Raw genomic sequence first — 13,414 nt, forward strand, 5'->3', positions numbered from 1 at the left:
GTGATACATTTAAGGTATATTGCTTGGGACATTGCAATTTGCAGAGCCCTGTGTCTGTATACAGTATTTGTGTTTGTGTGGGTGTGCATTTTGTGTTTCTTTTTTTCTTGTATGCAAATCAAACATATTCTAATGCCTGAAATGCTTCTGGTTTTTTTTTTTTTTTTTTTTTTTAGCCATAAATTGTTTTTGAGGAACATTATTTAATATAGTAACACACTTCCAGTGCCTGTCATTTCAGATATTCCAGGTTCATTGCATGATTCAATGAACCACAAAAAAGAAACTTGCTGATCCATGAGAATCTTAATTTTGTTTTAATCCTTAATACATTCAATAGCATATCACAGAGAGAATAAGGATTTTCTAAAATGTGTTTTATCACTTCATTCACATTCAGAAGTAATTTGAATAGCCTGTTCCTTTAATCCCAAATTTGGCTAAAATTGGCCTAAAACTGGCAAACATTTTTCCAGTAACTTTTCTTTTTTTCAAATGAATTTTCTTCATACTTAAAAAAGCCCTTTGCTAAAATATAATTTTCAAAAAGGTAAAATTATGTCTATGGCACTAATATAAAATGAGTAGAAGTTAATGATTTTACTTAACTCATTTTTGTCTTTTTTTTTTTTTTTTTTTTTGAGACGGAGTCTTGCTCTGTCGCCCAGACTGGAGTACAGCAGAGCGATCTCGGCTCACTGCAAGCTCCTGCAAGCTCCGCCTCCTGGGTTCACGCCATTCTCCCCCTCAGCCTCCCGAGTAGCTGGGACTACAGGCGGCCGCTACCACGCCCGGCTAATTTTTTGTATTTTTGGTAGAGACGGGATTTCACCGTGTTAGCCAGGATGGTCTTGATCTCCTGTCACCTTGTTAGCCAGGATGGTCTTGATCTCCTGACCTCGTGATCCGCCCGCGTTGGCCTCCCAAAGTGCTAGGATTATAGGCGTGAGCCACCTCGCACGGCTATTTAACTCATTAATTAATAAACAGATTAGCAAGAGATTAAAACCCGTGCTAAGAAAAACTTGAAGAACAGATACATAATTATGTGTGTGTGTGTGTGTGAGTGTGTGTGTGTGTGTGTTTAGGTAATCATAATATGTTAAAAATGTGCTAATATATCCCACACTGGTTAATATCCAATGAGGGTAATAAATGTAATGATTGAGGTCATCTTTCTTACAGGGCACAAACCAGTTGTCTTTCTAGTAAATAAGTGTTATTTCAATTGTTAAAGGAAAAAGGATATATATCACTATCAGTTTTCTACAACTTAAATTCACTGTTGTAAGGTAGCCTAGAAAGATGAGCAAAGATGCACACCCTTTAGAAACAGATTACCCAGGAAAGGTCTGACAATGCTCAACACTCTGCTGAATGGAATATAATAATCTTCTGACCATTCCCATTTCCCATTCTTCCCTGACACCTGTATTTCCCATTTTCTAGATAGTTAGTTCCTGACATAAAATCTCATTGTTATTGGTATATTTTTGTGTCCAAATTTCATACCTGATAAAAACTTTCAGGATTGACCTAAAAATATAAGAATCATTCTAGTTATATAGTATTTATTCCATCAAGTTTACTCATGTTGGAGTACATATTTTATGGCACACTTTCTGTCGGACAATTAGAAATGCTGCTTACAATAAGGAGCTATAAATTTCACCAGGTATTGAAATGTTAATGTTTTTAGAAATCATCTGCTCATAGCTGAACCATGACAATTCTACTCAAAGGAGAGCTGCCATCCTCAAATACGTAAATCTATTCTTAAAGACTTCTTTTAATCCTCACAATAAAATGTGTATGGAGAAATCACCCTCAGAAGATATTAGAAACAAAACATGAAGTATGATGGAAATGCAAGTGCCAACAAGGTTTAAAACAAATTAAAAACTTTAGATGGCTCAATAATAAAATATAAGTGTAACTTAACATTAGTACTTCTAAGACTTTTTGCAAATGTTAAGTGGTACGAAGAAAGTTTCTCCTTTTGAAATGATTACAGATTAACTTTTCTCAAAATCTCTTTTTTTTTTTTTTGAGACAAAATTCTGCTCTGTTGCCCAGGCTGGAGTGCAATGGCATGATCTCAGCTCACTGCAACCTCTGCCTCCCTGACTCAAGCAATTCTTCTGTTTCAGCCTCCCGAGTGGCTGGGACTACAGGCTCACGTGCCCACGTCTGGCTAAATTTTTGTATTTTTAGTACAGATGGGGTTTCACCATATTGGTCAGGCTGATCTTGAACTCCTGACCTCAGGGTGATCCACCCACCTCAGCCTCCCAAAGTACTGGGACTTAAATGAATATTTGAAATAACAGCAATAACAAAATCTATATTTGATTTATCAGGAGATATCCGAAATCATAGAATTAGCAAAAGCTAATATTTATTGTGTCCTGTGGTAGAAATCAGGCATATTATGAGGCAAAAGGCTCAGATCACTATTAGATAAACATGTTTTATGCATATTTGGGAACATCCCTCTAATATTACATGGTCTTAACACTTAACCCTCTCTGATAAGTAAATTTGCAAAAACAATATATTTTAAAATTCTAATGTAATTCCAGATTTACCACAGATATTGCTGTGGTAGCATTTATGCATAACCTTCTAATGAGGCTTCAGTGTCTGAGGTTTAGGAAATATCTCATTCGAAAACTGCAGGGCCTTAGGATTTTTGCCAAGTAAGTTTTGTATTAGCAATGCTTCCATTGATTGAGAGAGAGAAGAGGAAAAAAGGATGGAAAAATATGAGCCTTTTTCTCCCTCCTCATTTATTTAAAAACTGTGAGTTACACATTTTAATCTTTTTACAAAAGTTAGTTTACTTTTGCCCTTATTTCACCATAATATTTCCAGATTTTAAATATCAATGAGAAAAAAATGCCTTTTGTCTTAGGAGGTAAAAGACAAAATTTTTTTTGTCTCACTCTCCCTATTGTTTTAATTAAATCAAAATGACATATTCCTAAATGCTCTAAGTATTTAATAAGACTCTTATTTGTTATATATTGATTTTTTAAAAAAATAGACATAAGACTTATGTTTGTATTTAACAGTTTGCTTTTTCCCTCTCGTTTTAATATTTTATTTTATTTATGTATTTATTTATTCTTTTTCGAGACCGAGTCTTGCTCTGTCGCCCAGATGGGAATGCAGTGGTGAGATCTCAGCTCCCTACAAAATCCACCTCCTGGGTTCAAGCGGTTCTATAGCTGGGATTACAGGCATGTGCCACAACGCCCAGCTAATTTTGGTATTTTTAGTAGAGACGGGGTTTCACCATGTTGGCCAGGCTGGTCTTGAACTCCTGACCTCAAGTAATCCGACTGCCTTGGCCTCCAAAAGTGCTGGGATTACAGGTGTGAGCCACCGTGCCCAGCTGGTTTTAATTTTGTAATTACATAAGAATGTCTCATTCATGACATGTATGCATATTTCTTGGTAGAACACAATGTATTTTGAGCTGGAATTTAGATAACATTTTCTGAACTTTATAGGGAAGAGATGGAGGCAGAGTAGAGCACATATTTTTTTCTAAGAAGTGCTTTAAAATATCTTATTTTTGTATGTTGGTATTTTATATTTATTATCATCTTCATTTTACAGTTGAGGAAACTGAGACAAAGGGAGGTTAAGGAAGTTTTCCAAAGTCACACAATTGGCAAGGGATACGTCAATTCCAGAATCCAGGTTTCTACATGACAGTATATAAAGCAGTATGATAAACATTTCATTTGATTCTGTTCTATAAGTTTGTCAGATACTATTGTATCCTTTTATACATGATCCAAGATACAGATTTTGTGGGTTTTTTTTCTGAGTTTACATATCTAGTCAGTTGGGGCAACAAACCTAGAATCTCCAGGTTTTGAAGTCTTGAACCGTGCAATTATTGCACATGAAAAAAAAAAATACTAAGCTAAGACCCATAGAAAGCATCGAGTATAAAAGAGTAAAAGGATTTTCCTAGCATGAAGGTAGCTTCCACCAATACAAGAAGTACAGACATTAGGGCATGTTTGGAAAAGCAGATAGTCCAACTGTTTGGAAACCCTCAGTGGGGAAAAACTGAAGCCATGGTGTGTGCTTTGTGCACAAGAAAACCAGGGATAAAGTGAAAGTTAAGATCAAATACATTAGAGCAGCTGAGCATTATTAGGGTGAACTTGACAAGTCATTTCAAGTCTCCGTGTCTCAGTTTTTCTATCTGGAAATTGGGGAACATCATGTGATAACTCATGAGATTTTAATGTTTATTAAATATGTTATTACTTGTAAAGTGCTTAAAATAGTACCTCATATAGCCTCATATAGTAGGTACTCACTGTGCATGTGTGTTGTGTTTAAACAAATAGTCCATAATTTGAACATCTGAAGAATTTCAAGAATAACAATCTGTGGAATAAAGTTGAGTTTTAAAATTAGAGGATTTCATTGGATATTATTATGAAGAAGACAACCCCAGGGATAATTAAATTAGTGCTCCCGAAAGCCTCACACCCTCATTATTTGTTGTTTTGAAGAGTAAAAATGGTACAACTTTACTTTCTTGGGCCCTATTACTAGGGAACATAAAGGAAGCCTGACAAAGGGAGAATGGAATCATTAAATGGAGAAATTTCTATATAAAAATTAGGCATTCATCATCTATCATTTTGTAGGAAATAGAGTACTTTTGCAAAGTTTTAACCAGGGAAATGATATAAACAATTGTAACATTTATTGAGCACTTAATATATGCTTGGCACTACTGTAAGTGTTTTACTAGTACTAACTCATTTAATTCTCAAACAACAAAATTATGTCACACAGCAAACAAATATAAATCCAGGAGTTCTGACTCAAAAGAATGAACTCTGAATCACTCTTTTGAGAGAGAAAGCCAGCACTCTGTGTAGGATGGAGTAAAATGGAAATGAATAGAAACAGAGGGAGCAGAAAACAAATTCAAGTTGAATTATTAAGAAATGTAATAGCTATCAATTACATTAAATTATTAGACACCTATGTAACTCATCACTATTATTCATTCACATATTTGCTAATTTTAGCAATGGAAATGATCTGATTTAGTTATGTGCTTTAGATAGCCTCTGTGAGTCGTATATTTTAGAGACAGAAAAAACTGTGGAGAAATCCTAGTTTAATTCTGTTTTCAACAGAAAAAGAAATAGAGAATTATTTTTTCTCCTATCATATTTCCCTTCCCAGTTTCACTGAGCTTTATTTTATAAGCTGGCTAATCAAAATAACCACAGAATTCAAACCTTGCTGCTTTCTATAAATTATTACAGTATGCAAAGTGAAAAGCATGAGTTCAAGTCACCACTATATGTTTATGGAGCATTTTTGAAATATTGGATTAAGCTATTTCACAAATCATTCACAGATCTGTAGCCAATGGATAGGGATGTAACAGCCAGATGCTCTGGGAGGAAGATACAAAGATGAAACTACAAGAGCTTTATAGGAGAAATATTTGTGAAGGATAAAAGGCAGATGGAGCTGAGCCAGGCAAGCAGAACCTCAGACTGAGATGTAGGTCTGTCATTTATAAAGGCAAGGAGGGAAAGAAGAAAGAGTTGAGGAGGGGAAGCCCCAGATAGCAGTGCAGCTCTGAGGGTTTTGGCCAAGCCAATGGGGAGTTTCAGAGCACAGATCACCCATTTGAGGAGTGTTGCATTGGGCAGGGATGGCCAGGCTCCAGTAACCCTTTGCCAGTACTGTTAAGTCACTAAGGGGTACATAACCTGTGCTTGAAGGCTGTAGCTGAAGGTGCAGCAGCTGGAGGCTGTCTGCTGACTGTACTCTCTGCAGCAGGAACATCTGAGCAAGCACTCCTGTGACTGCCATAGAGGTATAAACAATAGTTTGCTGGTAGTAAAGAATAAAGGGCTTGCAACAGTTTATATTATGAGTGTGCCATCCTGCCACACTCTGAGCACTTTTCTTCAGATGCTACTCACAGGAAACTACTAACAACCTATCTGTCACGTTTCTTTTCTTGCATTATTTAACTAACCCTAAAACCACATATTTTAGAGAAAATCTTCCAAACTTAGATTTGTTCAGGCTGAAGATGACATGTTGGCTCCTGGGGAGGTGATAGTATTCAGATAACTAAAATCTGCTCTTCTTTTGAGTCCTGAGGTGTTCATGTACTTAATCAGCATTTACCGCAAGAACAACATATGCAAATAAGAGCATAAAAGAGGCTGTTCCAGGAATTGTGTGTATTTTAAAATATCTAGAGATTAGGATGCTTATGGAGTTTGTAGGAGATGTGGCTGGGGATTTAAAGATGAAACAGATTCTAAATGGCTTTTACACGCTCTGCTATGAAATTTGCATCTTATCCTGAAAGTTATAAAGAGCCAAAATTTTCCTATGCAAAACTTTTATGCATAGGAATGACATGGTCAAATTCATGGTTTAGAAGGAATATTCTGAAAGATAAAATGTGTGGAAAGCATACAAATAGAGACCAAATTAGGAATTTCTAATTATAATTCAGAAGATAAATGAAGACTTAAACTAAGATATTTAAGAGTGTTCGGTGATTAATTGGAGGCAGAATGATTAGGAGATGGAGAGGAGAAGGTTATTTTATATTTATGGTCTAGATTCTTGCTCCTCAAAATGTTGTGGTCTGGAATCAGCAGAATCAGCACTGCCCGTGTGTTCATAAGAAATGTACAATCCCGCTCCGGATTGACTGAATCTGAAACTGCTTTTCCAGAGATTCTTGAGTGGTTTTTGTGAACATTAAAGTTTGAGAAGCATTGGTCTGGGTCAAGACTCAGTAAACTTTTTTCTGTAATAGGCCAGATAATAAATATTTTAGGCTTTGTGCACATCATTCTCTATTGCTGCTACTCAACTTGCCCATTCTAGCATAAAATCAGTCATAGACAATATACAAATTAATGAATGATTGTGGCTATATTCCAATAAAATTGTATTTATAGACAGCAAAATTTGAATTTCCTAGATTTAGAATTTTCACATGTCATGAAATCTCATTCTTTTGACTTTTTACAACTGTTAAAAGAAATGTGAAACCATTCTAAGCTCGTGAGCTGTACAAAAACAGGGGACGGGCAAGATTTGGCTCCTGGGCTTTTTTGCCAACCATTTGTCTAGGTGAATAAATGGGCCATTTATAAAGGTAGGAAATAGAGGGACAGTTTGTTGGTGGTATGTGTTGAGGTCCATGTATTATATCACTTTTCAAATGAATATGGATATTGGAGGTAAAACAAGCTTAATTAGAAAGCTTTTTATAATTGTATGCTGAGAAATCTTCCTCTCTCCTCTAAGATCCTCCCATAACTTCTGGTTCATTCAATGAGTTTTTTGCCATTGAGGACAGAGAAACCCAGTACAGCATATTTTGGACAGGAGACATTTAAATAATGTTTGATTGATGTCATTGAAACAAAGTATGTACCCATATTAATTAGGTAGAAATTTCAAGCAAAATTATGGGAAATGTCTATTTTTTTAAACGTTAAGTAAAGAATACTTTCAACATTGTATCAGACATTAAGCCATACTTCAGGTAAAAGTAGAACACATATTAATTAATTAATGAATCAATCAACTGTTCCATGTAGATGTTAGTCATGATTATAATACCTGTTCTTATTTTTTCTCTTCAACCTCACAGCTTTCTCCATCTCTGGTGAAAGTAGCCAAGTGGTCATGATCGCCATTTCAGCGGCAGTAGCAATTATTCTCCTCACTGTTGTCATCTATGTTTTGATTGGGAGGTGAGTTCACAGTCTGTTTCACTATTCACTTTCATTGTTGCTTTGTTTGCTGCCACTGATTGCTGTTAAAATGTGAAGAGTGTGCTCAATAAACTATTTTAACAAATAAGAATGTCTCCACTTGTAGTTTAGGTCCTCTCTTTCTCCTCCTTTTCTTTGTTTCTCCATCCTTAGTTTTGATTTTCTGCTCTACATTAAATTCCTGTCCCCACTCTTTTAACATACACCCCTCCTCTTCTCTCTTCTGACACTACTCCTAGTTTTTACTTTCTTTCTCTAATTATCTCCTCACTCTTCAAATAACCCCAGATTTCCTTGACACTTTCTCACCCAGAACAGGGGTAACACTGCACAGCACTAATCATTACCCATAGAGACTTTACCCTTCATTCCTTCTAACAGAAGTTGTTAAAAAATACTATAAACACATTCTAAGGCCATTATAAAAACTGAACTGGAGGGTCTGCACAGTGGGAAGCAACTCTGTGTATCTCCTCATTAGGCAGCTTTCCAGGGTCCCCAGAGAGAGGGGCTTTCTTCAGAGGATTTAGAAAATATGAAGTTATTAAACTTTCACTAAAGCATTTAATTGTTTGAGGAAAATGTTTTATTTTTATGCTTTGCACATTCTGAGCATAGGTAACTATTTTAAATATATTCCTCTTATGTGTTCGCTTTCCTTGATTTACCTCCAGGTTCTGTGGCTATAAGTCAAAACATGGGGCAGATGAAAAAAGACTTCATTTTGGCAATGGGCATTGTAAGTTTCTAAACTTGGCTTTTTGTTTTGCTTCACCGCTTTAGCTTTAGCAGTTATTGATTTACAATTGGTTAACTTCCTCCTGACAAAGAGACTTCAAAAGTAGTTTTATGGAAAAACTGAGTACATTAAATTTATTTTAGAAAAAGAGGGAAATGCATGCTTCTGCATTAAATAATTTTTACATGTGTACATTTCAGCATACTTAAGCTAAAATAAAGGGTAATCTGTGGTTTACATTCAAATAACGCACATGCTAGGTAGTAGAAACTGTAGTCTGCTCTGCATGGCTGAAATGCAAAGCGTATCTTCAATTTCCTTATTACTAGTCCTTTGCTAAACTCTAAATAGGAGACTTTTCTCTTTCCTAACTGCCAAGTAAATATAAACAACCTCTGTTTATTTGAAGTGCCTTATCCCATTTTATCAACCAACCTAGAAAGAGCCTTTAAAATAAACTGTTTATTTTGCAGTTACATGATATCCAACTAGTAGTAAAGCCAGAACTTTCTCTCCACATTTTAATTTACCCTTTTAATTTTTTTTAAATACACATTTCAGAAACAAAGTGTTTACAACTAACAAGAAGACTTTTTTTCTTTTTCTGGTGAAACGAATCATTCCAGGTGTTTTGCGTTCCAAACTATGGCTCAGCTTAGTGTGGCAATTACTAATCAGTAGCTTAAATAGCATGTTCTCATGGAAATTAGTACAAAGACTGTACTCATGCTTATGTGCTCCAAAATAATCTCAATATAACTAATGTAGTCTTGTAAGCATTAAATTTTTTAGTATTCACTATTGCCTTCTAAAATTATTTGCAAATTGACATGATACTTTGTATCAGCCGTTGGATTATCATCTAAAAATGATAGCTTTAGTTGTAACTCAAGTAAAAAACTTGACTACCTGTTGCTAACCTGCAGGAAGCATACAGTAGCTTGAAAATAATGCCTTTCAAAATATAAATTGATATGAGATGAAAGCAGTATAGGAGTTTGAAGAAGCATTATTTTGTTCATCCAATTGCAGAGTCTATAAAATAATTCACACAAAAAAGCCAAAGTACTACATTCCTAAAATCAACATCACATCAGTCCAGATTAATTAGGTGACCAACTCAAAAGTCTAAAAAGAATGCCTGAACAAGTTACAGGATCCTTGTCTTTCTTTTTCTGAATGCGCCCACAAAACACTAGTGTTACAATTTTTATGCATAAATTAGAGCAGTGGCATTCTTGTGGATTAAGTCACCCTCAATTTGACTTGGACAATTGTAAATATCATCTTTAGATCAAGACCGTGCTGATTTGATTTTTTTTTTATGGGAAGCCTACATCTTACGAATTTTGAGCTTTGGTAAATTTCTGTGTGCCAATTATTAAACAGGTTCCTCTATCGTCCCAGTCTGTTTTGCTATTGTTTTTATGGTGGATTTTTGTTGAAACTTTAATTTTTTTCAAACGCACAATATCCTTATGACAAACAAAAGAGAAATGCATTTCATCCTGGCTGCAAAGGCATAAAGTAACTTATATGCATGTCATAAACTTTCTGCCTCTTAATACTACAGCTGGTTTATTTCAGACCATTTATTTGGTATTACTTTAAAAAGCTCTAGCTACGAACTGTTCCCTACAGCCTTGTTACAAATCCTATAATATTGCTTCAAAAGGAAAGAAATGTGTTTCACCTCCTAAGATCCTGTCCCTTTGCCCTTTCTGGCTGGGCCTTTTTACTTCTTTGCTATCCTTAGGGCAACTCATGCTGGTAAAATGGAAATGTAAATTATTGTGTTTGCACAGAATGAGCTGTAAAGTAGTGCAGCTTAACACGTGTGCATGTGTTTATTACCTGGTTTTCATGACAGAGCCCAGTTACTCTGTATGTTGCCCTTAATTATTGGTGTGAAGGGATTATGTGCCTCGCAGCCTGAATCACCTGATTCCTGGAATCTCTGGGGTCAGCAGTTAAAGATCAGCAGCCAGTGCTTCTACAGCGAACAGACCATTTTACTTGGGGGTGTATATGTTTATGTTTGTTTTTTTCCCCCAAATGTCTTATGGATGGAAAAGAAATTCACCTTATTTTAATTAATAGCAATTAATAGGATTCATTTTATTTGGGAATGGTTATTTAATTTTCAAATTATTTAGTAATAGTAGTATTGCATATAGGTATCCATCATACATATATTCTCTACAAGCTGACTGGTACTTAAGGGTAAATCTAAATCACACAATTTCAAGTCTGTTTAAGGCCAATGCTTATTTAAAATATGTGAGACATTGTTCCTAACAACTCATTTTATAATCTTTGTAAATTCTGATGGCAAGAAATCTCCCCCACGTTAATTTTCTTAACTTCAGCAAAGTAAAGGAGTTATAATTATGTACAAAACAGTTCCATTTTACCTTATGCTTAAAGTATCATTTTATTTCCTTGAAAAAGATTGCTAGATTTCTTTACCTTACTGTTACTAAGTAAAGGCAAATAAAAACTGGAAGATCACACAATATAGGGTTGATCTGATATGAGTTTTCATCCTTAAAATGTAACTAAATTGACTAAATGAAAAGACTCCAACAAGATTTTATTTCCTAACATATTTTAGTAATGGTTACTTACTTTTACAATTTTTCTTACTCCACATCTAGAAAAGTGTGATAACTTTTCCTTAATCTTAAAGAAGTTTCTTCTTTTAAAGGTAAAGGGTTTTAGTACTGATAATGTTAGAAGTTATTTTAATGTAACAATAAAGCACAACAGATTACTGTATTAAAGGGTGACTCTCCCATCTGTTTTTATAGGAAGGAGTCATGCTTATATGGAAGAAGCATATAAGCTGATCTGTGAGCTCAAAAGTAATGGACATTTCTCAGTCTAAATTCTACCATTAGGAAACATCAATTATATTAATAATTGTAAATAAATGTTCTTAACAATAAAAACACTCATTAGGGCAATGAGCTCTATCAATAAATTGAGTGAGAACTATGCAACAGTTTCTCATGCTAGGCATTTGAATAGTATAGCTTTTTTTTTTTTTCTCAGAGCCCTAGCTTGTCTTTTTTGCCAAGATATTCAAGATGAAAAACTCAAAAAGTGAAGTTCTCACTTCAACAGCTACTCCACTCAGAGTTTGTCCAAAGCAAGGGACAGAACTTGTATTTCCCCATTTCTGTGGATATTGACTTCTAGATAGTGGTGTCCTTTCAAATTATCCACACCTCGCCTCAAGCTGGATAGCGGCTGCTCTTTTGTTGTAGCTGTATCAGCACCAGGCAGAAGTAGGAGTCGTGTTAGCTTTTCTTCTGCATTCTCTATTTGCCCTCTCACCACCATCCCTGCTTTCTATTATGCTGTGTCAAAGTCATGCAAATAATAGCTGAGGAAAATAGAGTTTTTACCTAACCTGTCTCTCAGCCACCATTTCTTTTACAACAGTTTATTCTCACACTTACGATTTTTTACTCAAAATCTCTATGAAAGCTTCACAAGAACTTAAATCGTAATGCATTATAGCTATGGGTTTCATGAAGTTGTCTTGTAGTTCAAAGAATTGATCATTTGTTAACACATACTGTGAAATCCTAGACTTGTTGGCCTAATGTTCATTGTACTGAGGCTTCCCAGAAAAACTGCGGGCATCTGCAGTCTCCACAGCTATTTAATACAAACTACAAAACTAACTCAAAGAAACGATTGGTTCACGCAGGGTGTTCAATTACAACTTTCCCAATGAGATTCTCCCATTATGAAGTAATATTGGAAACAGTAATATCTGATTTCATTTGTTATAATTTAATGTAATGAATGAAAATATATTTCACTATTAAGTATCCATATTCTGTGCTAAAACACACTATTAAGTATCCATATTCTGTGCTATGAATGTTATCAAAATTAAAAGCAAAATCAGTAGTCTTAGCAGATATACCATAGGAGTTACATTGCAATTTCCTTTAATGTTAGATCATATTTATATACTTTAGTAGATCTTAGAATCACTTTTTTAAAACTCAGGGTTTTTGTTTAGAGAAAGTTAATTTATTGAAAATTGCAAATTGTCTCCACTGTTATTTTTCCAAATTATAGGAATCTTATTAACATTAAATCAAATTAAAATGATTATCCTGTATCAGTTGTCTGTAATATTTTAACTACAGGATATGAACATTTTTACCTTCAGAATAATTTAATGAATAAATATAATATGAAGGAGATTTTTATTTAATAAATTACATATATGACTTACGTTTGGAACTTAGCTCCTTAGCGCCATTATTCAACTCATAGACAATATTTATTTTACTTCTAATTATGTTATAAAGCTATACAATATGATTATACTTAACTGATACTATATTGGTGTGTATACATGTATGTATTATATATACACACCAATATAATAAATAATACATACATGTATACACATACTAACAGCTTAAAGTAGATTTGTAATTACAGTGGGACATTTTGATTGTGAATGTTAATATAAGCAGTACAGTGTCAGAAGGTATGCCATTATATATCATTTAATTTATCTATAATTGCAGCCATTATCTCACCTTATAATTGTATTGAATTATTTTCCAATCTTGCATTGTAATACATATCTGGTTATTATAACATTTGTGTAATCATAAATATGCAATAGCATAATGGTGTTCACTCACTGTTGCTCCTGGTAGTAATGACTAGGTCTAATCAATTCTGAATTATCTTTCTTCTTAAGATCCCCTTTTTTGAGTATGCATTTTCCTTCTGATGTTTTTGCAAAGAAAGTTCCTCATTGTGGTTCCTTTATATAATTCATCATAGAGAACATGTTTTCTTAAATTTTTCAACACTTAGTCCAATG

At 34.4% G+C, this 13,414-nt stretch overlaps 1 protein-coding gene across 6 annotated transcripts in view; it reads left to right on the forward strand.

Annotated features, from left to right (window-relative positions):
- Positions 1-13,414, forward strand: part of EPHA3 (EPH receptor A3) — a 368,318-nt gene that overhangs the window by 291,863 nt on the left and 63,041 nt on the right. For all 6 annotated transcript variants that reach the window (XM_055110167.2, XM_055110170.2, XM_003831520.5 and 3 more), the window contains exons 8-9: positions 7,688-7,790; positions 8,486-8,550. In XM_055110167.2, coding sequence (XP_054966142.1) covers positions 7,688-7,790; positions 8,486-8,550 — 168 coding nt within the window. The remainder of the gene's footprint in view (positions 1-7,687; positions 7,791-8,485; positions 8,551-13,414) is intronic.

The sequence above is a fragment of the Pan paniscus genome, chromosome 2, assembly GCF_029289425.2.
Source record: "Pan paniscus chromosome 2, NHGRI_mPanPan1-v2.0_pri, whole genome shotgun sequence".
Lineage (NCBI taxonomy): Eukaryota > Metazoa > Chordata > Mammalia > Primates > Hominidae > Pan > Pan paniscus.